Genomic DNA, 24,191 nt, shown 5'->3' with positions numbered 1-24,191 from the left:
TTTAATAGATGCCAAGTAAGAAATGTCAAATTGGCATAAAACATCATATAATCAAACAACTTGAAATACTTTAGTTTTTTTTTCTTTCTTGTTTCCTCTATAAGAAAAAGTCATATTTCAAATTTGATTTAAAGGAGAAAAGTGTATTTTTTTCTCTCCGAAGTACTTGTAAACACAGAAAATTACAAACCACAGTTTGTTTGTTTGTTTGTTTTTTTTTAACTTTTATTTATTTATTTCAGTACGTTGGGCTTTTACTTGACCACAGCCCAGTATACAGATGATGTAATATGTAAGAAGAAAGTGGGCTCAATCTTTAAAACTGTAGATCCATAGGCCATAGCCCAAGTACTGTTGTAATTTGTTAGTATATCATCTGTTGATTGTCCTAACAAAGACAAGCAGAAAAGAAAACATCTGCAACTTTCACTTGAAGAATCTGTTTCTTGAGTACAAAACCTGCAAAAAAGTCAGCTTCTTCCTCGATCAAACGAGCATTCCAAATTACGTACCTACACAAATTCGCTAAATCACGGTCCACACCTCACTCGAGTCACGACCCTATGGCCACCTCATAAATTTTCCAAATAGAACCTATGCAAGACAAACATAACTGAACTATTTGAATCAAATTTATACAAGAATTTCACGACACAAATACTTGTACATTAAAGCTGCTTCACTCTACCAATCATCGTAAAGTATGAATGAAACGTCGAACAAAGAACTGTCACAGTTTACCTCGATCTCGGGTGGAGCTGATCCACCTTCTCTTCATTATCCGAGTGTCAAACGTATGATACATAATTACTACATAGTATGATGGTATCAAATACTTGAATAAAAAAGATTATCAAAAAGAAGAAACTGGTTGCAATAATATTCTCCATTAAAGCAAAACAAATCAATTCTACGAATTCTTCAAAAAGGGCATTAGCAAAAAACACGAACTCGAAAAAGAAATCAAAAATCCCATATGAGCATGCAATGCAAAATTCATATCATTTGCACTCAACACCAACTTCAGCAGCTCGTCTAGGCTTATTTTTCCTTCTGCTTCCGTTTTGTCTAAAACCAACAGATTTAATCGTAACAGTAGCATCATCTTCCTCGGTAACCGAATCCGCAATTTCTTTAACCTGAGAAGCCCTTTTTCTCTTCTTGCCATTGTTTTCATCTTCTCCGTCTATCTTTTCCTCCAATTCTTCCTCATCGTATTCGATTTCGTCTTTCATCGGTTTTAAGGGTCTTCCTCTTCTTCTCACGGGTAACTTATCCTCTTCGCCGCTTCCATTTTCGTCACGCGAAGCAATAGCAGACTGTTTCTTCCCTTTTCCTCTGCCTCTTCCCATTTTTTTTTCTTTTTTTTTTTATTTCAAGATCAGCAATTTGAGTGAGAGAACAAAAACTCTGCATTAACCAAACAAGGGTATATGAATTAAGAGAGCAACCAATCAATCTAAAGTTTCTCCTTTTCTTTTTTAATTACAGATGATTAAACCAATTAAAGAAAACCTAAAAAACTACATAAATCTAAAAGTTGTATATTCTTATCCACTGATGAATATACATACAAGACACAACTGCTAACCAGATTTCAAGATTTAGTATACATCCAATACAAACTACCAACTGCAAATCCAGTTCATGTAGAACATAACTGATAACCTTACAACCAAAAAAAAAAAAAGTTTCATTTTTAAAACTAAAGGAGAAAAAAAATAGCCCCAAACAATTAATTATAAACATGGGATTACAACAAAACAGACAATAAAAAAACTATGATTAAATATTACTGCAAGAGAAAGAGAGTTACTTACCAGATGAAGAAGCTGCCTTCATAAAAAGACAAGAGCCATTCGCATCCTAAAAAATCAAAAGTAATGATTTTTAAACAAAAAAAAGAACTCCACCAATCAGAAAGCAAAGAAGAATCAGTAATCAGATGAGATTTGTGGCTGCATGAATAGTTTTCAGTAGTAACGGATAAGAAAAAGGTGGAGTCTTGGTAAACTATAAGCGACGAACAGAGACAAATTTAATCTGAAAAAATAAAAAAGAATGAAAGCCCAGATCAAATAAACAACAGGAAATTGATTATAGATTCAGAAAAATGGAGTCAGATTTGAAGTGATGTTAATTTTTTTCCCCCATTTGCAAAGGTTGAAGAAAGAAACTAAGGCAATAAGCTGAGGGAGGCAAATAGAGTACTGAAGGAGAGAATAAAAAAGTGAAGAAAGATGTGATGTAGTTATGTTTCAAGTGGTGAAAGGATTTTTTTTTTTTTTTTTTAATTTTTTTTTTTTTTTTTTGATGGAGTGTTTGGGGAATTAGGGTAAAGTAATAATGAAGGTATTGAAAATAAAAACAGTAGAAATGTTTTATTAGGTTATAATTAAAAATTTAAAACAAATGTAAATTTTGTAGGCCAGTCTTCGTAGGCCTATTCTGTACCACACCTTGCTACCTTAGATACAGTTAGATTGGTTCAGTCTCAGTTTTCACTTGGATTTACTGGAAATAGGAACCGAATTTTTAATTTTATTCGATTTTTTTAATTGAAAATGAAATAAATTTGATATTCCAATTTTTTATCGGCCAAAAATTGATAATTTTCTGAAAATTAAAGTTATAGTATCGGTTATTATGTAAATTATATTATAGGTAAATAAAAAAATGGAATCTCCGAATTTCTCCAGTTCCAATCCGAAAATTGCCGATTTAGATAAAAGCGTTTTCGTTTCCAATTTTTAGTTTTCCATTCACCTGTGACCAGACAGTCGTATATTCCTTGCTTGTAAGTTGAATTGTCAAACCTAAAAACAGGGCATTTTGCTTCAATAATATATATAAATTAAACTTTTAAATCGTGAAATGACATAAAAGACCCTAGGGCTTTGTTGGGTAGGTCTCAAATCTTTTCTTCTGGAAATGGGACCACACGTTAACCAGCTGGGCTCCACAACTCATGTTTTTATTACATGTTTAATGATTGCATTGAGCTGAAATCTTGATAATTGGGCTGAAATCAAGAAATAGCCCATTTTCATTTTAGGCTTTCAAGAAAGCCCAATTAACATAAGCAAATAATGGAAACATATCCACGTTGGTGTGTGTAAAGAAACGGTAGATCGTTACTCGGTGTAAACTTCACCGAAAACACAGAAGAGAGCAGCAAAGAAAGCAAAGAACTCGCAACGAATTCTTGAATAATGACTCTATAACAATCCGGTTTCCATTCTTCAACCTTGTTGTACAATACGTATGCACATTTTTACTCGGCCCGTAAAAAAAAAGATGTACATTTAGTTCAGAACAAGATAGTGATGATGCCGTAACTTCAATGTATCAGTAAGAATTGTCAGAAACACGAACAAAACTGTATATATAGCTGAGAGACGATTAGTAATAATCAAAGGAAGTATCACTGTTCAAATTTGATGAATACCGAGGTAATTTTCATTTGAGCCGTACCTAATCCAGCAAGCTCTTCTGGTAGATGAAAATACGAGTTTTCAATCTGATTTGCGACGCATCGCGTTTTTGTCATCAATAAGGTCACCACAGCCTTCGACAAATCCCTGCCACGGGATTGATGAAATACTCAGCACATTTAAAATATGACATCATCATTAACTTATGTGATGCATCTCGATTTAGTGCTTCTTAGTAGCAACTATAATACAAAATCAACATCGACTATATAACTAAGACACAAACATAAACCAATGTGTAACTAACCGAAAAAATCAAACTATTTACAAACGTATATGTATAATCGAAATTCATTTACCTGGTTTCATAATCCAGCGTATGTTTGCTGCACTCCGAAAAAAGGGAAGGAGCTCTTGCAAAGGACAACACTTCTTTTGCAGAAGACTTCTCAAAACCGATTACCTTTTTTTTTTTTTTTACTCGGCAGAGTATATTTGCTTCTTCAACCTCTCCCAAAACTCAGGCCCTTTCGGATGAGAATTAACCCAACTCCTCAGAAATATTTCCTCCGAGCACGACAAGAGAGTGCTCAAGGTCAACTTTGGATGCACCACTCTTTCATCTTTGAGCCATTTATAAGTCAAAAGTCTAAGCTTCACTCTCTCGCTCGTGTAAGAAACAAGTGCTGGATGAGTGACCAAATCGGACAGTGAGTACCCCAAATCTCCGACAAAACAACCAATTTTTGTTTCGATAACATCCTTTGACTGGTTAAGAATTTGCGGTGCTACTTTCAGCATCTCCACAACTTCCTCTCGACTCAAACCGAGTTTCACTAAACAATCGAATCTCTCTTGGAGTTCCTCTCCCTTCCCACGAAACACTTTAAGTGCCCTTTCCATTTCCTTCGAATCCTCCACAAACCCTAGGCTTATTAGAAACTTGATTTTCATCATTCGAACATTGAGAATCCTGTTTGGGTCTTGTAACCGATCAACTCTCACTCCAAGAACCCATTTCTTTAAAACGTACGGGTCTTCTTTGATCATTTGACAGAGGCGGTTCATTCCACAGTTCAAAATACCCAACAAGCTCGTAACTTTTTTGAGTTCACACGAACCCAATAGCAGTGGGTACAATCTACATATTCTACCAATTTCTTTGACGGGCATTTTTATTTCGTCCAGAAATTTATAGCAGTGACATAAATTATAGGTGAATTTCACAACCGACATACGTGGAAACTGAAGAAACACGGATTGTACAATATTGGGCGTGGATCCGAATTTCAACAAAAACCCCACTAAGCAAAAGGTGATTCGTCCAGAGCACTCGAGTAAAAGGTCTGGATGCTGTTTAATTACTTCGCCTAAAATCTCCCCCTTCAATCCCATTTCACCTAATAAAGAGATGAGCTCAAGCACACATTTCCAATTACAAGAATCCCGTTCCGATATATTCTCCTCAAGCCAATCGTAATCAATCCCTATACTTTTTAACTTCTCTAAGAACTCGAGAAATTCCTTATTAGCATCTCCACGTAAAAGATACGGACTCGAAGCAACAATCTTGACAACAAGAGACTGCTTCAACCCCAAACTCTGTAAAGACAGAAGCTTTTCTTGCATAATCCCATAATCGTACCTAAAAACCTCGTTCGCTTCCTTATAAATCCTCCCTATCCTATTCCTAGGAACTCCGTAATTACACAAAACATAATAGTTCCGCAATAACAACTGATCATCGTTTAGAAACATTAAATTGCGAGGAAGAAACGAAGCGTACTGAGACGGCTCCAAACCAATGCTCTCGAAGAAAGGCTCAAATTCGTTAATGGGATGGTACCTCAAGAACCGAGTCAACGATCTGCTGACATCACCATCGTCGATATCCACCTTGGTCAACAACCTGTCGAAAAACTCCGGCGTGTTTTTGCTCATGTTTTCGGCATCCATAAACTGGAGGCTTCTGGTGGAATGTAGATACTCCAACAAAGCAGCCTGAGCTTCTCTTCTTACTACACGAGACTTCTTTGCAAGTTCGGAAAGATTCGCACGATTAACAGCCCTTTCTGTTCTACAAAACCTAAGTATTCGAAAAATGTGGCCCGGCCCGTTTAAGGAAAGGTGGGAGTTCGATGAATTAAGGTTGTTTTCTGCGCGTAATAGAGAGAGAAATTTGAGGAGAGAAGGGTTTCTGAGTCTGTGTAAAACGTTCATGGAGATACTATTTTTCTCGGATATGTGGAGTATATATTCCAAAGGGTACGGAAAGAATCGCGGACTGAAAATAGATTAAATTTGAACACTGTGACAGAGAAATTCTCACCTTGAAGGGGATTTGTTGCAGGGTTTTGGTTGAACAAGAATTGGAAAAGAATGGCGCTGCTGCACATTTCCCCCCCCTTGTTCAAGGTTGAAGAGGAACTACCAGGGGCAAATTTGACTTTTTACGCATCTGCAATTTTGTAAAAGATTCATAGATAAATAACTCATTTTTATTAGATTATCGCTGTAAAAAATAAAAAATAAAAAATAAAAAATAAAAAATAAAAGTGAGTTGGCTCATGGCTGTATATGTTGCCCCTTGGCTTTGATTTTTGTAAAGTTAACATGAACCATTAGTCTCATTATCTCATCATTATTCAACAATTTAGTAATTTACTATCCCTATTTTTTTTCATATTAGAAATTTAGAAAATTGGTTTTTCTCTTTATGTTAATTTTCTTTTTTTACATTACTTGGTAAAAACACCACAGCAAATCTCACACACGACACGAGGTGTAAATCACATCAAGCAAACAATTTACGACGAATTCGATCTAATGTTTGTTGACAATAATCAAACTCGGATCATTAGAAGATGTAATCTCATTACACCACCAATTAAACCACCCATCGTTTTATTGAGTTTTTGATTTAGCATTACTCGCATGCATGTATAGCTCAACTGGTTCCGAGTAGTATGTTGGTGCAAGTTTTGATTTAGGATTTGGATGCGCCAAATTAATTTGGAAAGTGTTGCAAACACCACCTAACTTGATAATTCTTCATCACATCCACCTTCGTGTGTGTGTGTGTGTGTGTGTGTGTGGGTGGGGGGGGGGGGGGGGGGGGGGTACACTTGCGCACAAAGATGAGAAAATATCAAAGAGAAGTAAAGAAGCATAGAGCTAAGAGAGACAATTAACAAAAACAGTCAAAAAGTAATTAAGCAAACCTAATTAGCCTAATCACAACTGCTCGAAAAACATCCCATCCTATAGTTGAGTTGAGGTGGCTATTGCTTTGGCATGTGGTAAGGGTATCCAGCAAAAGACGAGTGCTGAGGTGGCGGAGTATCTGTCCTATAATCATACTGTGGATAAGAATATTGCGACTGAGCCGAGTAATGAGAAGCTGCTGCTGCTGGACTTGCGTACGAACCAGTTTGATATGCCGCAGCCGCCATATGTTGTGTATAACTATATCCAATAGGGTTTCCAGTTCCGCCACTCTGTTGTTGATATCCACCACTCATATTTACTGGCGCCTGTGATTGCCCGACTTTTCCTTTGTGATTATCAGCAAGCTTCACCGTCACATTTCTTCCCTGCAATTTGCTCGATAATGAAACTATTTATAAATTTCGTTCTAGTAAGTAACCTCACTATCGTCAGCTTTTTTGCTAGAAATGGATTGTGTTTACTTACTCCGAGCATCTTTTGAGGGTCTTCTATAGCTCTTTTTGCTGCCTCAGCAGTCTTGTAAGTAACAAAGCCGAAGCCGCTTTTAGAAATAGAACCGAATTTGTCAGAATTTGAAACTTTACATTAAAGAGAAAAAAACTGTGGATGAATTGTTTACCGGGATTTCTTCGAGTCCTTGTCATATGCAACAGAGCCTTCGTCAATATCCCCATATCTCCCAAAGAAGGAGAGCAATATTTCGCTAGTTATCTCGGGTGACAAACCTCCAATGTATAGCTTCCTTTGGGATTGATCCTGTGTGGCGCTGGTGCTGCTTAAGCCTTCACTTGCAAGGTTACATACAGCCATACGACCCTAAAGCAAAGATACCAGAGAAAGGGTAACGCTGAGTTGGATGAACCATATAACAACATCCGATTTTCCTGATGGTAAATGAACCACAATACTCACATCAATCATTTTACTTGGTGCTTTTAGTGCATTCTGAGCTGACTCCATATCTTTAAAGGTGATAAAACCATAACCACGTGATTTTCCCGTGGCTTTGTCGTAAATCACAGCACCCTCTTCGATCTCACCATGCTCTTGAAAGGCCTGCATCCGATCATCCAACTCAATAAATGTAAGTGATTATCTTGATGCTAGTTACCCTCTACCAATTAGCATTCAATAACATGCCATGAACAGAGATACAAAATTATACAAAATTATACGTCCACAGGCAACAGCAATTCACTCACATCACACAAAGTTTCTGAAGTAGTATCCCATGCTAAACCACGAACAAAAAGCTTTCGAAGGGCAGGATCAGCACTTGCAACACTTTTAATTTCTTCGGCAATAGAAGCATATTGGGAACCTCTTCAAGCCAGAACATGCAAACAACGCAACAAGCACACACACACACACACAATGTCAATCCACACGCCACACAACGACGATGGTACAAGATGTCGCCTCCATGTATAAAACACAGAGATGCATGACACACGTTCAAATCACAGACCACACACAAGCACGTCATTTATACGCAAAAATACGAACGGGAGAAAGATTAACAAGATCCGATATAAAGCTTCTACGTCTATTTATGAATAACAAACCAAATGAGACATGGGCCCATCCATACATGAAATCAACCGGATTTCATCGACTATAAACTCCTCGAAAACTGATAAAATACATTGTATTACAGGAAAACCATATTATGATGACCTCAATACACAGGTCAGTAATGGAATCGATTACACAAATATGCAGGAATACAAATTAATTAAATCAGCTTCTCAAACACTAAATTCTCCGATAAATGCCCTCGCAGAAAAGAAAAATAATTAAATACGCCTGAAAAAGAGAGTATGTAACTAAAAAGGGGAAGAGAATTACGCTCTAGCAAGGAGATTGACGAGCAGCGGCTTAGCGAGGGGGTCAAGCAGCGTACGCAATTCTTCAAGGGTTGAAGACGGCGCCGTATCATTCAAGTTGGGTAAGGAACGGCCGTTTCCGATTTCGTCTAGCTTCCGCTTCTTCGTCTCCTCCATCTGTTATATATAAATACTTGCCGCCTTCTTCCGTACAAGCCCGCTCCTCTCCGATTGGCTCCCGCCTCTTTCGGAATTTCAAAATTTGTTGAAATGCAAAACCGGCGGTGGTTGCAAGTGTGTGTTGTGTGTGTTTTGTTTGTGGGGACGATGGCTCTGAGAGTTCTGAAACTGGAACCCTTCTGTATCAGAAAGTTATCTGTACTTTCGAATTGATTGGAAATTTGGAGATTTTGTACTCTTACGTGCTAAAGTCGCGTTTTGCTTCGGCTAAAAGCGCTACTCTATGGCCGAATTTGGGCCTAAATAAATGTTCATATAACAAAAGCTTGGCGCAACAAAAGCTGGGCTATACAGCCTATATGAATGAGTTTGTGAGAAATGGAAATGGGCCGATTATTATTATTTTGGTTTAACTCCACTTTGCACCCTTGTAATATAGCATTTTGGTATTTTGTCCCCAAAAAATTAATTGGTGTTTCATGCAAATATTTTTTAATATAGTTATGATGTTTGTACAACAAAATCAGCTAATGCATTGTTAATTGGTCAATTTTGTTCATAAACAAGTAATGAAAAATTATGACCAGTAATTCCTGTCATACAATTATTGCAGCCTTCAATTTATATACTGTAGATTGACATTGACTACTTCAAAACATGGTAACATATTAATCAAGTCAGTGGCAAGAACTTGTGTGTTTGTGATTGGAGCTGTCAAATTACGTGTTCATCGGAGCCTTCTAACACGAAAACCTCCGAATCTTCTTCTTCTTCGTCGTCTTCTTCTCGTTCATGTGTGAAATCGCTAGTCGTTTTTTGTTGCTGATCAATCATCACTTTCAGCCGCTTGGCTTCTTGTTCAATCCTAAGCTGTAACTTCTTTTGAATCTAGTGCACAAACAAAAAAATGACGAAAATTACGAACGCTCTTATGTCGAGTAGTCGGTAGTAAATGGATTTTCTAGTCCAACATATTATTATTAATATTATTGCTACCTCTAGTTGTTCGTGAAGACGTCTTTGAACATCTAGTTGCAGTAGCAGTGCCTCCTTGATTTGCATACCACTGCAACAACAAATTTTAAATTCAAATTCAACGAAATCTGAAATATCTAAATCCAATTGAAATATGATTTGGTAAATGCAGTTGGAGTAGCTAGTTTACGTTTCCATGTCGATTTGTGCTACATTATTCGTACTATTCTTCTTCTCGGATCTTCCTGCATGATCAGAAAAGAAAAACAAAAAAAAAAAGGCGGAAAATCAATCCGTTGCAACAAATATAGTTAACACTTGTGCTCAAGAAATCGAAAAAAAAAAAACAGTATACCTTCTACTGATTCTGGTACGAACTTTACTTGTCGATATTTCTACATAAATAAAAATAAAATTCAATGATTTAAAAGTCGAAAAAACAGGGGATTGGTAAAGAAGTGGATTTATCTTGTACCTGTAAATGGCTTTTGACCTGTAAAATGGTAAGCCCTTCAGTACACATGAGCTTTAGTATTGCCTTTGGTGTTGCCTCTAATTTATGATTAGATGAAATAATAATAATCAGTTTAATTTTTCCTGAATTTTTTGAAGAAATTATAATATCAGATATATATATCACTTACTTTCAGGACCACCGAGTCGATTCACAGACTCGACGAATCGATCATGAAGATCCTGAGTCCACCTAATTCTGGTCTTACACGAAGAAACTGATCCACAGTTATTACTTGATGATACAGCTGAAAAGCATCCAGGTTGTCTTCCCAACTGATTTATATTGTCAAAATGAGATGCATATAAATCTTGCGACGCCTGTTCGGATAAATGCCACACATAAGAAAATCAATCAAGTCGAAATAATATAAAAATCAAAAAAAAAAAAAAACAAGCGAAAATGAAACCAAATTATTGAAAAGGACTTACACCAAGATTGTGATTTTCATCGTCAAGATCGCCTAGTAGCTTGTTTTTCAAGTATAAGAGCTGTTCGCTTTCGGAAAGGCTGTTGTCTGACATGATGTAATGGTTTGTGTTCGGTATTTGTACATCGGAACAAACGGTGTTGTTGTAGCGAGATAAGCCCGTGTAGACTTCTTCGGTAGCGTAAAAGGCCGGTGGTGAAGATTGATTAACGAGTCCCATCGGTGAAGATTGCAGCTGAGAATTGTAATGAAAATCAGAGGTGAAATTATAATCAGTTGAAAATCCATAATTTTGATGTGTTCTCTTCATCATAAGTCTTAATGGATTGTGGATTGATGAACACAAGATATGATCAAGTATCTCTCATGAAATTCTTCTTTTAATATGCTGCAATTTTTTTTATTTTTGAATATGTCAACTATTCAATGCCAGACTTTAAATATTCTTCTTTTACTTGGTATATATATAGTAGATTATATTAGAGTATATTATATTATTAGATATTATAGGATATTAGGATTCTAGTATGATTCGGTTACCTAGATTAGTTAGGATTTAGTTACCTAGTCAAACTCTATTACCTAGCAATATTTCTCTATATATATTCCATGTAATCAACCCATAACACAATGGGGGTTTCTATTACGTAATATTATTATTTCTCTCTTTCTCCTATTTTATTCTTCCTATATGGTATCAGAGCACCAGGTTTAGGTTCTTTAACCTAGCCGCCTTCCTTCTCTAATGGCGGTGAAAACCTAGCTGCCTTTCTTCTCCATGGCGGTGACCACCCAATATTCTCCCTCCCCCGGTGGTGGTACTCTAGTATTTTTCTTTATTTTTTTCTTTTTCTATCTTTTTTTATGAACACCACCCAATTTTCTCCCTCCCCCGGTGGTGCATCTTCTCTATCTTTTTTTTCTTCTTCTTCTCCATGGCCTAAAACCTAGCCGCCGCTTCTCTTCTTCTACATGGCCGGCGACCACCAAACCGAATTTTCTCCCTCTCTCGGTGGTTGGTGTATCTTCTCTATCTTTTTTCTTCTTCTTCTCCATGGCCTAAAACCTAGCCGCCGCTTCTCTTCTTCTACATGGCCGGCGACCACCAAACCGAATTTTCTCCCTCTCTCGGTGGTTGGTGTATCTTCTCTATCTTTTTCTTCTTCCTCTTCTCCATGGCCTAAAACCTAGCCGCTGCCTCTCTTCTTCTCCATGGCCGGCGACCCCTCTCATATCTTCTCCCTCTCTCTCTCTCTCGATTCATACATAAAAAAAAAAATATATATATATATATTATCCCCGTTATTATTATTATTTTTTTTAAATTGGGCAGATATTTCAACAGAGGAATTCTCTAGCGTTGTGTTTCGCGACTTCTGTCCAGTCTTCACTTTTGGAGTTTCTTCGTTCCGACTGCGGGAGCGTGCTAGCAAGTGATTGTCCAGTCTTCACGTTCGTCACGTTTCGACTGCGGGGGCGTATTAGAGTATATTATATTATTAGATATTATAGGATATTAGGATTCTAGTATGATTCGGTTACCTAGATTAGTTAGGATTTAGTTACCTAGTCAAACTCTATTACCTAGCAATATTTCTCTATATATATTCCATGTAATCAACCCATAACACAATGGGGGTTTCTATTATATTCTTCTATAGATTATGCCAAGTAAACAATAGGTGCAATCACAAAGTGTCTTTTCCATAACAAATGTGACTTTCTGATTAATGACTCCTCAATTTCTCTTTTAGATTTTTTTTTTTTCTTTTTCAATTTCTCTTTTAGATACAATAAATAAATAAATAATATATTAATGAATAATTGTTTTTAAATAAATTTGGCATATATTCAAAACTAATAGGGGACCTGATTTTTGGAAGTTGAAAAAGTGGGAATCCAAATGAACTTGCAATGAAAGTTCCAATACATGTTTATCTATAGGCCAATCAAAATTCGAAAACATTTCAAGATTCTAAAACGTGAGTGAAAGAAAAAAAAACAAAAAAATAATTTTCAATATCTTAAAGGAAAGGTATACAAAAGCAAACTCAGAAGGATATATTGTATAATTTGTAAATAAGATTATACGTTTATAAAATATTAATTTTATTCTAAAAAAATAAAAACGCCACGATTCGATCGAGTGTGGTCTTTTTCATATATAGTGGAAGTCAATTATGAGGAGAGAAACTACTCTCTGTTGACATCATTGTGTCACATACACATGTAAACTTCATAGCTTATATATAAGAATTAAATTGTCCGTACGTATATAACTCAACTGGTTTCTAGGATATTGATAAGTTAGTACAAGATTTTAAAATCGAGTACCGATACATGGAGTTTGAAAATTTTAACTCTAACAAGAAATTGGTTTGCGTAGAAGAATGATTATAAATTTCATAATTTATATATTAGTATACATGTATAGATCTATACATATTTTACATATTTATATTATACGTCTATGTGTATGTGTGATTCGGCACGATGATGTGTCCTAAATTGCCTAGAATGTGTTTGACACTTGGCAACTTCAACGCACACATCGTGAGCCATTTAATTATTAAAAACAAGGCAATTTAAAATTGGCCTTTAAATTTCTCAAAGGACAAATATTTTATACAACCCTAATAAACAATTATATAAATCACAGATGGACTTTAATCTTGGTAAACAGATAATTGAGAATGCCAGATTCTTAATACAACTGTATATAGTTGCTCTTACGAGGTTTCATGAACTTAATTAATTAATTATTATTTTAAAAGTAATGAATGTTAGAAAAGAATAATATTGGTATAATCATGCATTTGATCAATCTTTTTCCCAACCCCATTATATTCAAAAGTATCATTTTTCTTTACAGTTTGTTCTCTTAACATTATTGCAACCGTGTGACAGAATTAGATGCTTTATTTGAAATTCCGAACTACTTTTATAAATATTAATTTGCTTTAGATACTTTACCAAATTTTATTTCGCAATTTATGGTATCCATCTGCATTTTCGACAAAAAGGAATAATTAATTAATTGTATGAAAAATAATAATAATAATAGACCCCCAATCTAAATCATGGTAGCCACGTTGATTGTGATCCATGTTAAAATTAAATATTAGCAGAAAATTAGTTGGCATTTTTTTATTAAATTAATCTTCATTAAATATATTATATTTCAGATGACGTAATATATGTGATTAATAAATAAATAAATGCTTATTTGTGCTACTGGATTTAACTTTGCATATGCTGGATCAACAAAACAAGGCCCAAAATATTTCTATGGCCCATAAAATTTATAAGCACTTCTTTTTCTCATAGCCCATGCGGTTTCCTTTATATGGGCTTCATTGGGCCTTTGGAGTTTGTACAAAAACTAGGGTAAATTACAACCACCCCCTGAGGTATAATAAAATTACAAAACCCCCCTCATGTTTGGGTAATTAAAAAAAACCCCTCAACTATAAATTTTCTTATACATCTACCCTTGTGGTTTCAAATTTAGTGGAATCTTCTTGATTATATGGAATGTTATCACTTTTGTACCCGTTTTATCCCATTCGAGCTCCACATTTTGAAGCAAGATGATCATAAGATGTGGTTTTTGGCTTTGTATATATGAGATTGTGGTGCATCATAAATTGTATTTTTACACAAAACGAGTACAAGATAGAGAGCACATATTCCATGTAATTATCCAAACAAGAGAGGTTTTTTCGTAATTTGACCATACCTCGGGGGGGTTGAAATTTACCCACGAAAACTATATAGAGATCATAACAAGGAAGGCTTCAACATATGTTTCGGGAGAAGTGGCTAAAAGATTTCGGGAGAGGTCGTCCGCAATCTGAAAGGAGTTCAACCTTATAGGGAGTCCAAGAAGTACAGATTGAGGGAGCTGCAGTGGAGAAGACAAGAGGCTCGAGTAGCGTGCAAGAACAGCGTATTACATAAAGAGGAAGTTTTTATTATGTTTAATAAGTTCATATATTGTATATACATAATACTGAACTAGTGAAAATAGTGTTAATTTTCAGGTCCTTGTAGACGTGTGTCACGTTTGTGTGCGAACCACGTTAAATGTGTCTTTTATTCTGCTTTATATTTAGAATTAATAAGTATACACGATCGATAGTTGCAAGATAATAATTGTGGTAACAATTAATCCAGTTCAACTTAATAAGTAGATTTATATATATGGGTGTATAAATCAACAAATTCAATTTCGAATCCCGCCGATTCCGATGCGAAATGTTTCCATTTTGAAATGAGTAATTACATTGAAATGAACATATATAGTGACAAAGCAAAATATTGAGTTTTTTTGCATTGCGAAGCTGTCAAGATTCTCTGAATCTCCCTTCTTTCGCAATGCAGCAAATTATATTACACAATTTGTTAGGTTTTAATGTTAACATTGAGAGAGACTTCATATAAGAAACCCTAATATATAAATGACTTCATATTATCACCAATCATTGTGCTTTGATACAAATTTCATTAAAGTACCTAAACTATGATGTATTTGCTTACATCTTTAAAAGATTTATACATCATAGTATGCATGCATTATCTAGCTGTACTTTTCGTGTTCGTGTAAGAAAGATTTCGATAAATAATTGTACCGTGTGCCGCTTTCGTCATCTCAACTACATTCATTTAACTAGCTAGTTTTCGTGATAATTAATCATGCATGCACATAAGTTATTAAACGAAATTTTCCTCGTTTTCGGATTGTAATAAGAAAAGTAGATTTCGAAATTTTTTGAAATGGCCAGAAAGTTTGAAATATGTATGAAACTATTCGTGATGGGGACAATATATTCGAGGGAATATAATAAAGAAAAGAAAAGAAAAGAAAAGGTGATAGATAGTATTGTGTATTCCAAAATCTTGTATTTGAGATTGAATGCTAACTTTTAGTACTACTGAACTGAACTAAAGTGTGTCATTTACTGTTTTACCATTTCTTTTGGCCTTTTGCTTTTTTCTTATGTTTAAGTTTATCTACACTCATCAACTTAATATACATCAATTAATACTAATGTATGTGTTATTTAATTTCAAATCAATTTGTATCATATGATTAATCAAAATTTTATAATATGATGTATTCAACACACACACACACACACACACACACACACACACACACACACACACACTCATACAAGTCACAAGGATTGCATTGTTCATGTAATAAAAAAAACCAACACACAAACAGAAAAAGAAAAAGTCTTCACTTCACAATCTGCAAAGTTGTTGTCACTTTATTCAAATCACCTACTAACTATTCACAATATGGAAATAAAATTAAAACCCTCCTCCTATAAAACCAATTCCACCCAAAAACACATTTTTACACCATTTAAAACACACACAAAACACACACACACATTGAGTAGCAAGCTGCAAAAATGGCTGTCCCCTCCTCTCTCAAAACTCCGAATCTCCTTCATATTTTCACCATGAAAGAACCCTCCTCTTCTTCTTCGTCTCTAAGCTCAATGAAACTCAAAAGCCTCTTCCAAACCTTCGTATTCTCACACATGTACCGCATCACTCGTGCCTTCGCCAAAGCCAAATCAGTTCTAATCGAACTTCTTGGAGGCATACATTTCGTAAGCCTAGTCGATCAGTTTCCGTTCAAGTATAAAGGCAACAACAACAAGAAGCAGAAGAAGCTGTTTTTCGGTTCGTTTAGGCTGCACTACAACTGGTGCTCGTCTCATGTCATGCCTCTTGGCCAAGAATGCTACTCCGATTCCCACGTTTACTATGATTCAAGTTGGAATACCGTCATTAATCCCACTCCGTACGATAAAACGGAAGAGTCGTCGTCGTCGTGTGATAGTGACGAGCTGTCAAAGTACTTGAAATGGCTCGAGGAGAAGGGGAAGGAGGAATCATGTTCTGGCTGTAATGAGATTGATAAGCTTGCAGATATGTTTATTGCTAATTGCCATGAGAAATTCAGGTTGGAAAAACAGGAGTCTTATAGAAGATTTCAAGAAATGATGGCTAGAAGTGTTTGATTTTTAATATGTATAATTCATCTTAATTATATTAATTAATTATAACTTTTATCACTTTTCTCTTTTGATTTGAATTCTTGTGTCATATGGGGTTTTCTGTAACTTACTTTTTTTTTTTGATTAATTAATACAAGTTTTAAATTTAATCATCAAAATTATATATTATTATGTGCAAAGAAGTTATGAAAATGGAATTGGAATGTCTCCATCTCTGCGGCAGGCCGTTGGACTAAAACGTTAACTCCGTCAGAGTCAACGTCAGGGAAAATCCAAAAAATACGCTCTAATTTGTTGACCACAGGGGTACAGCAAACGGGCTTACCCCATGGGAATTCCACCTGATCGTACCCCAATCTCAGCCACGAACTCACTATGCAATCTCCACGAGGGATCATCCCTTTGTTGATTTCCAGAAAATCTGTGACAGATTTCACGTATTCGTCGCTGATTCTCGTCACCCCTTGCGAAATCATTTCCACCATCTTCCGAAACGGCCATTTCTCGATGTCTTCGCACTTCGCCGACGCGTACGCCACCAGCAGTGCGTTGCCGCTGTATCCCGCCGGCAGCGGCGGATTCAGCCTCGATCTCAGATCCACGACGTAGAGGATGGTGGAAACCCTATCTTTGTTGTGATCGAAATCGTGCGCCGACAGAGCTCTGCACCGCCACACGAGCGCCGCCGCCACGTTGAAGGTCGTGGCTTTTATGGCGGTGGTAGTTGATTTACCATCTTCCGCTGCTGCTTCGTTTGCCTTCATTTTCAGAAAGTTGAGGTCTCTTGAGCTCAATTTGAGGAGTCTGAAGTCCAATTGTTCTTCGGAGTCGTCGCTCACCGGAGGAGGGCTGAGGAAGGGGCGGCGGTCGAGCTTCAGAAATTCGGGGTGTTGGAACGTGACGAGCGGCGGCGATCTGGCGGCGAGGAGGCGGCGGTCGTGGCAGGGGATTAACGCCAGGGGTTTGTTATCCACGTCATCAAATGCTAGCGATGCTAGATTCTGCTGGAACATGATTGCAGCCAAGCCGTCGAATAACATGTGATTTAACGACACTCCGATTGCAAAACCACCACACTTAAACGCCGTTACCTTGCAGATTAAAAAAAAAAACGGATTTTTTATAATACTAAAGTATTGGTAAAATGACAAATATTTATATAAAATAGTGGAGGATGCGGCTAATGACCATTTGCTGGTTTTGCCACTCACTGACCTGAAAAACACAAAGCGGTTGCTTATCGTCGTCCAAATTACGCAGTTTTTCAACAGCAAGCTGACGGAATCCTAGGTTGGGGCGAAACAAATCCCCTAACTCATCCAGCGAGAATTCGGAAGAAGCCACCACAAAGCCAGCTCCGGCTGCATTGCAGTCGATCTTGAAGCGGTCCAAGTGGTGGTTCCAGTTGAGTCTTCCAGCCATAAAATCGTATGGCACGAGGACCTTTTCTAGAGCCATTTTGAGCCGTTTGGCAGCGATTTCAGGTGGGAAATGTGGATTGGCCTTGAAGAAGTGGGCTGTTTGGACATTGAAATTGAGGAATTGGTCTATGTTAGACAAGAATAAGGATTTTTTCTGAGTTTGTTGTGAGGGAAACACAAGTGTTGACTCTTGGAATGTGATCTTCAGATCTTGCATGGAAGGGTCGGGAGAAATAATTGCCATTTTATCTTAATTTGGATCTTTGATTGAGAATGAAACTGTATTGCAATTTGTAAATTCTACAAATGTGTGAGTGGGTTTTTATAAAATGTATCCGCAAATAAATTTGGTTGGTGAAAGTTGCCAAAGTGGCGGGTACAAAATTTGGTACAAGTACTAACTAGTTTTTGTTATTTCGTGAGTAAGCAATGGCATATTTACCAAACTAAAATGGTTACTAAAAATGAAACAGCTACATAGACAAAATGGATTAAGCTTCTTCACCCTCAGTTCCACAAACACATAATTAAAATAGGCTAAAAAGGACTGATTCCTAAATCGCCACTCCCCTTCAATTGGATCATAGGAAACAAATTGTAAAAAGTCGACTTACTACACGATTAGACAAATCAAGTCAAGCTTTACAAGAACTCACACTGCCAGTTGAAGACAGCAACTACTTCTTCTTCTTACCGGCACCACCCTTGGCCTTTTTGCTAGCCGGTTCCTTCATGGCTTTTTGAGTTGTCTCCTAGCATCAAATTTCACGGCACAAATTAGAGAGAGAGAAATAATTTAGAATTATATGGAGTGGCCCAAGTTGTAACAATAGTTACAGCTGGTTCACTACTTCACTTGCAGACACGATAAATTTAAATCATGGGCATTGTTAAGAAACCTTGAACAAAAAACTATAACATCAATGGAAGTTGGATTTAAATTCACATGAAGCAAGCAGATAAGAATACAGATTTAAAATAAAAAAAATAACAAACAACCTTAAAAAATCATACCCCGAAATTTACTATGAGCTCATAATTAAGCAATCAACTAGTAGGTATGATATATACATTATAATGTCAAAGAAAAACAACCAACCTTCCGTTTAACCGGTACTGATGCATTAGGAGCTGGTTTAAAGAACGATTCCAACCTGTTTAGAGAAATAGAGTAAAAAACTGATATTTTATCAAGATAAAAAAAAAAATATACCATGGATTTGATTGATTCATACCTTCCTTGAGACGATTTGTTCTTGGCTGCCTTAATCTTTTCTATTGCCTAAGGATTAGACAGTAAACTGATGAGTTTTCCCTTTTACTACAGAAGAGCAGAAAGGAGGCTATAACATAAGAAAATGGAGGCTTACCTTAGTTATTCTGTCACTATTGAACCCGTTTTCATTTACCAAAAAGGTAATCAGTCCCTGAAGGAGAAAAACATATACAGTCATGTCATTCAAATTGCATACAAGCGAACACCAATAAATATAAAGATTTTCACAAGCTCAATTACTTCTTCATCTGGAGGAGACCACTTGAGCTCAATTTGATCATCATTAGTCAAAACCGATGGTTCTTTAAAGAGCTTTCGAGCCTCTTGATACGGCCAATCATCTGGTATTTGGTATCTGATAAAGGCATTAACGAATGTAAATAATCATAAAAACATAAACACACCTTCAAATTATCAGACATAGAGGCCTATACTGCAAATAATTTAAACAAACATAATGTATCATATCAAGAACTTCAACACGACATTAGCTTACAGACACCAAATATAAACTAGATAGATTAACTGGCAAGTTCCATGGCAACTACTTCCTTAATGAAAGCTAGCACCATCCTAATTTTAGGACCAACTCACACTGTTAATTGAGATATCAATGGGATCAGTTTAAGAGAGCATAAATTCTTGATATCAAAATCCAAGGTAAAGACTCATAACGAAATCAAAGAGAAACAAAATTAGATTAATAACACAGTTGAAAGAATCCTCGACTCCAAGTCCATTGCTTAGTGAACTAGTAATGGATAATCATTTGGAGTGATTAGCTTTAGAATATTCTCATCGTGTAAAAGGTCAAAAGTAAAACACAAAAATCCTTGGAGCACGACCTTCACAATTTCACAATCATCCTATTTAAATTAATTGAATTAGATAACATGATCAGTTGTTAAAAAAGCGAAACAAACACCTTTCTTTATTAAGATTCTCCAAAATTTTCTCGATAGAGCCATGTTGGCGAATCAGCTTCAAAGCAGTCAGTCCCCCGATACCTGAGAAACACGAAATAGAGTGTACATGAATTTACGATAACAAGTGCGGCAAAGAAGATAATATTATGTACCAGCTTAGTTGGGAAGGTTAGAGACAAATGCAACAGATAATTGTCATGTGTACGTATGCCTATACACGTATAAGAGCATAATACCAAATATACATGTAGTTGTAATATTATCAGAATATCCACTTATACATTCATCAAAACCGTTGTGAATCTTATATCTAAATTTAGCTCATTCATTTTCTTAATTGACTATATTTAACTGGCAGCTTACTAACTTCACAGCACAACATTGCAAGCGTTTTATAGTTTAATAGGCATACCATTAAATCATTCCCCCTAATTTAGCCAACAACATAAACTTCTTAGTTTAAAGGAAATTATTTCACAAAAAATAATAAAAGAAAAAAAATGTGCAAAAGATGAGCAAAAAATGTTTTATACAACTTGAGATTCAAACACAGAAGTTTTACCTCTAATGCTGTCGCAATAATCACAACCGGAGAGAATGCAAAGGTCTATAAATTGGTCCATTGTAAGGTCCAATTCCTCCAAGACCTGTAACACCTCACTGAATCAGAAACAACACATTTAGAACTCACCAACAACTTATTATTACCTTTGCGACTTCGAATTCCATCACTGGGATTTTTTTCGAACTAGGATCCATTAGATGGCGGAGAAACCTTGACGCTCCAAAAGTGAGAGAATCCATGTCTTCAGAGGCCACAGCATAAACCTGATCATTAATGAACTTCAACAATATTTCTAATGCCTGTATTTTGTGAGAACATCTAATGCATACACCAATTAATAAATTTTGATCACATTGTTAGAAGAGTCTAAAGTCGTAATCTCTATTAACAATTTTGGCATATTAAAGAAATTGTGGAGATACTTTTTGAGAAAATGGATGCGTAATATTCAAAAGTCTTTCCAATGAAATTTTATTTAAAAATAAGCATGAAATAATATATATTCCAAAGGTTGTTATAGTATGGCAGGGACTCATCAGATCATTACAGAATCATGAAAATAAATATATATACCTTATTTTCTTTGCAAAGTGCAGCACATTGTGCTTCCGCTTCAGAAGGAGCCTAAGCAAAGTAACCAAATATATATAATCAGAAAAGGCCAAAATGACTCGACTCAAGGAGACACAGGAGGCAAGAGTGCTAAAATAACTTTTTCATGTCATCACCTCAACCACAGGTACTCCCATAAGTCTAAGAAGCTTTTTGCAATCATCGTTGTGTTGTTTGGTGACCTGTGCAATTAAAAAGTAAATGTCCCGAAACTAAAAGTGAAGAAATACCAAATAAACTAAATGTACTAAAATCATGTCAACATATCTGTAAAGCTTCTTAGAGTTGTATTAAAATCATATTTCAAAGTGAATGTCGAACTATATTCTTGAAATCAATTTTGGGTAAAATGTTATCTTCTAAGCTAAATCATTCGACAATCTTACCTTCACTGTTCTTTTACTAAATTTTTCGATATCCTCCTTATTGCCAGCCTGCAATGAGACAAAGCATTGTTCTATGAGAGTAATATTTATAGGTGGAAATGAAAAACAAAAACGGTCCCACAAGTTAACACAAATGAATTATTAGATATGAAAGTGTAAAAGTACTACTTTGAAGGACTCTAAATTAAAAGGCCAACCTCTAAAGCATCGTTTAAGTCCTCAGTGGCATCAGCCCTTTTCGAATATCTATATTCATCAAATAAAATTCAACATAAATAAAAATCCAAAATCCATCATTCAAGTAAGTTGACCAAGGATGTGTATTGGAGTATCATATACCGTTTTGCAAGTTCTTGTCTCTTCAGATCAGGAGGCTTTCCATCGAATACATAACTAAGCAACAAAACTTGTCAACAATTTTAGAAAAATCTCTAAGAATTTAAATACACAATTTAAGTACTAAAAGTTCAAGTCATGAAATAAATTACACTGGCTTAATTCCAGCTTCCAAAAGTCTGATTGTTCTCGAAAACATCCCTTGCAAATGGCTGAAAACACAAATGAGATAAAACTATTGTATATACATGTACAAGAACAATCAGTTGGATATATAAATAATAGATATCATATACTATAGCAACTACTTATGAAGACATATACGTGTGTATCAGTTGCTGAATGTAAAGGTATGCATGTTCGCTACAAATTATATGTGTGTGTGGTTGAGATCCTATTTTAAGACAATAAGCCATAATTCGAATACTTTACTAAATTAATTAGAAATTGCCATGAAAAACACAAAATGCTAGCAAGTTCAGTTGAATACCTAGTCACTTCACCAGCTTCATTGGTGAGCATTTCATTGCCGGTTCTTCCAACAACAATCTGCAATTATCAATCACCAAAAATTTATCAAATCATAAGATTCCATGTTTACCGACAACTACGTCATATAACTTTCTTCATTACTGCAAATTGTTAACTCTGCAGAACAAAACATATTATACTTTTCCAGACAACAAATTCAGTAAACATGCAGTCAATTCACATATTGAACACAATCAATAAATTTATATAGGAATATTTTTGTCAGCGAACACATACTCATAGTACATTACTGATATGAGGTAATATACTTACAAGAAATTGGTATATGCTCATACTGGCATCGATAGCAATTTTTCGGCCGAAATAGCTCTCGAATTTCTGCTCTTTCATCGACTTTGGTGCATTATCCGCCAGCAGCTTCGTTAAACCCTGTCAATTAGCAAACAGTGTGATTAAAATGTGATAGAGTAAGAAAAATACACGAATTTGAAATTGAATCAGTGGCGAAATAAATACCTTTATTCCCATTCAATTTTGCAGAAAAAAAAACTGAAGAAAATCGCAGTGAAAATGTGTAAACAGTTAGTAAAATGAAGCGGAAGGGGGGAGTACGGTGTCCAAGATGGTGGAGTTCTGAAACCCTAGGCCTTAACCAATCGTACTTTTTCTCTTTTCTCCCGCCCAGAGACGAAGTCCAGTACCCTTTGCTATTTCTTCAATTATTCTTATGGCATGAGAAAAATCTGAAGTGAACAGGTGGACAGTGGATAAAACGACAGCGTTTCAGTGAGCTTATTGCAATTCAAGTCTGAACAGCCCAATGAGCTCAGATGCCGGTAAATGGGCCAACCCTGAAGTGGGCCAAATATATATTCATATATATTATTAATTACTACTTCACAGAAAAGCCCAAATATGCAGGGTTTTTTTTCTTTATTTTTTACTTATGGGCTTATGTATTACTAGAAGCCCACAAAAAAAAATTGATCCTCACTAGTTACGGCCGTAAACGAGTCGAACTTGACAAATTTAGTGAGCTCGAGTTCCAGCTCGTTTTATTTGTACTTTTTAAAACTTTGTTTATATTAATATGGGCTCATAAACAAGTAACTAATTATCAAGCACAGCGGTGACTAAAAATAACTCTTTAGAAAGCTCGCACTTTACTTCACTCAGGTCATATATATATAGCTCTGATACGATGACATATTTGCATATTGCAGTACAATTGTCCGAAAATAAACTCCAAATCCTTTATATATAGTCTGCATGAGAATTATTATTAAAAAAAATAACATGTAACTAATACTACATTAACCATCTCATTATATAATTCATAATAATTAGAACAAGAAAACATATTCTAAACAAAAAAGGAAATAGAAAATCGTGAATATAGTTTATGGAACACAGAGAAATTAAAGACTTGGTTTCTTAATTAATTCTATTTAAAAAATATATATATAGATGATGATGATCAGTTCTGAGTAGGGTTAGGAATGCTGGGGGGTCTGTTCCTGAGGCTTTGCTCCACAGCTTTCTTGGTCTGGTT

The 24,191-nt window shown here is 35.7% G+C and overlaps 7 protein-coding genes across 9 annotated transcripts; 1 reads left to right on the top strand and 6 right to left on the bottom strand.

Moving 5' to 3' along the window:
* Positions 1-820: 820 nt before the first annotated feature.
* Positions 821-2,264, bottom strand: LOC105976575 (uncharacterized). 2 transcript variants are annotated; one of them, XM_013001816.2, is made up of 2 exons: positions 1,821-2,264; positions 821-1,410 (listed from the first exon to the last, which is right to left on the bottom strand). In XM_013001816.2, the coding sequence occupies exon 2, from the start codon at positions 1,350-1,352 to the stop codon at positions 1,002-1,004; it is 351 nt and encodes a 116-aa protein (XP_012857270.1). In that variant the 5' UTR covers positions 1,353-1,410; positions 1,821-2,264; the 3' UTR covers positions 821-1,001. The 2 variants fall into 2 exon arrangements, with proteins under 2 accessions (XP_012857270.1, XP_088681150.1); XM_088825024.1 differs by lacking the exon at positions 1,821-2,264 and adding an exon at positions 1,592-1,690.
* Positions 2,265-3,190: 926 nt separating this feature from the next.
* Positions 3,191-5,894, bottom strand: LOC105976571 (transcription termination factor MTEF18, mitochondrial). 2 transcript variants are annotated; one of them, XM_088825022.1, is made up of 3 exons: positions 3,794-5,824; positions 3,475-3,581; positions 3,191-3,379 (listed from the first exon to the last, which is right to left on the bottom strand). In XM_088825022.1, the coding sequence occupies exon 1, from the start codon at positions 5,652-5,654 to the stop codon at positions 3,912-3,914; it is 1,743 nt and encodes a 580-aa protein (XP_088681148.1). In that variant the 5' UTR covers positions 5,655-5,824; the 3' UTR covers positions 3,191-3,379; positions 3,475-3,581; positions 3,794-3,911. The 2 variants fall into 2 exon arrangements, with proteins under 2 accessions (XP_088681148.1, XP_088681147.1); XM_088825021.1 differs by having other exon boundaries at positions 3,191-3,581; positions 3,794-5,894.
* A 678-nt stretch (positions 5,895-6,572) lies between these two features.
* LOC105976574 (UBP1-associated protein 2C) lies at positions 6,573-8,874 on the bottom strand. The gene is made up of 6 exons (XM_013001815.2): positions 8,511-8,874; positions 7,865-7,985; positions 7,575-7,718; positions 7,282-7,478; positions 7,128-7,203; positions 6,573-7,027 (listed from the first exon to the last, which is right to left on the bottom strand). Exons 1-6 carry the CDS (start codon positions 8,663-8,665, stop codon positions 6,716-6,718), a joined length of 1,005 nt encoding a protein of 334 aa, XP_012857269.1. The 5' UTR covers positions 8,666-8,874; the 3' UTR covers positions 6,573-6,715.
* Positions 8,875-9,206: 332 nt separating this feature from the next.
* Positions 9,207-11,023, bottom strand: LOC105976576 (myb family transcription factor RLI1-like). Its single transcript, XM_013001817.2, has 7 exons — positions 10,589-11,023; positions 10,288-10,477; positions 10,119-10,195; positions 9,999-10,038; positions 9,834-9,888; positions 9,665-9,734; positions 9,207-9,556 (listed from the first exon to the last, which is right to left on the bottom strand). Exons 1-7 carry the CDS (start codon positions 10,898-10,900, stop codon positions 9,383-9,385), a joined length of 918 nt encoding a protein of 305 aa, XP_012857271.2. The 5' UTR covers positions 10,901-11,023; the 3' UTR covers positions 9,207-9,382.
* Positions 11,024-16,010: 4,987 nt separating this feature from the next.
* Positions 16,011-16,783, top strand: LOC105976695 (uncharacterized). Its single transcript, XM_013001953.2, has one exon. It carries the CDS (start codon positions 16,011-16,013, stop codon positions 16,626-16,628), a length of 618 nt encoding a protein of 205 aa, XP_012857407.1. The 3' UTR covers positions 16,629-16,783.
* LOC105976693 (acyltransferase GLAUCE) lies at positions 16,706-18,409 on the bottom strand. The gene is made up of 2 exons (XM_013001951.2): positions 17,841-18,409; positions 16,706-17,716 (listed from the first exon to the last, which is right to left on the bottom strand). The coding sequence occupies exons 1-2, from the start codon at positions 18,288-18,290 to the stop codon at positions 16,784-16,786; spliced, it is 1,383 nt and encodes a 460-aa protein (XP_012857405.1). The 5' UTR covers positions 18,291-18,409; the 3' UTR covers positions 16,706-16,783.
* Positions 18,410-18,483: 74 nt separating this feature from the next.
* Positions 18,484-23,433, bottom strand: LOC105976694 (flap endonuclease 1). Its single transcript, XM_013001952.2, has 17 exons — positions 23,156-23,433; positions 22,952-23,068; positions 22,638-22,696; positions 22,300-22,359; positions 22,151-22,204; positions 22,009-22,057; positions 21,812-21,859; positions 21,542-21,607; positions 21,387-21,437; positions 20,957-21,076; positions 20,811-20,895; positions 20,248-20,329; positions 19,563-19,677; positions 19,417-19,473; positions 19,282-19,328; positions 19,146-19,200; positions 18,484-18,798 (listed from the first exon to the last, which is right to left on the bottom strand). Exons 1-17 carry the CDS (start codon positions 23,165-23,167, stop codon positions 18,724-18,726), a joined length of 1,152 nt encoding a protein of 383 aa, XP_012857406.1. The 5' UTR covers positions 23,168-23,433; the 3' UTR covers positions 18,484-18,723.
* Between the last annotated feature and the right edge of the window lie 758 nt (positions 23,434-24,191).

This window comes from Erythranthe guttata, chromosome 11, assembly GCF_056151865.1.
Source record: "Erythranthe guttata isolate IM_541 chromosome 11, IM_541, whole genome shotgun sequence".
Classification (NCBI taxonomy): Eukaryota; Viridiplantae; Streptophyta; class Magnoliopsida; order Lamiales; family Phrymaceae; genus Erythranthe; species Erythranthe guttata.
Note: the sequence above shows the minus strand (reverse complement) of the source record. Positions and strands in the feature narration are given on the sequence as shown.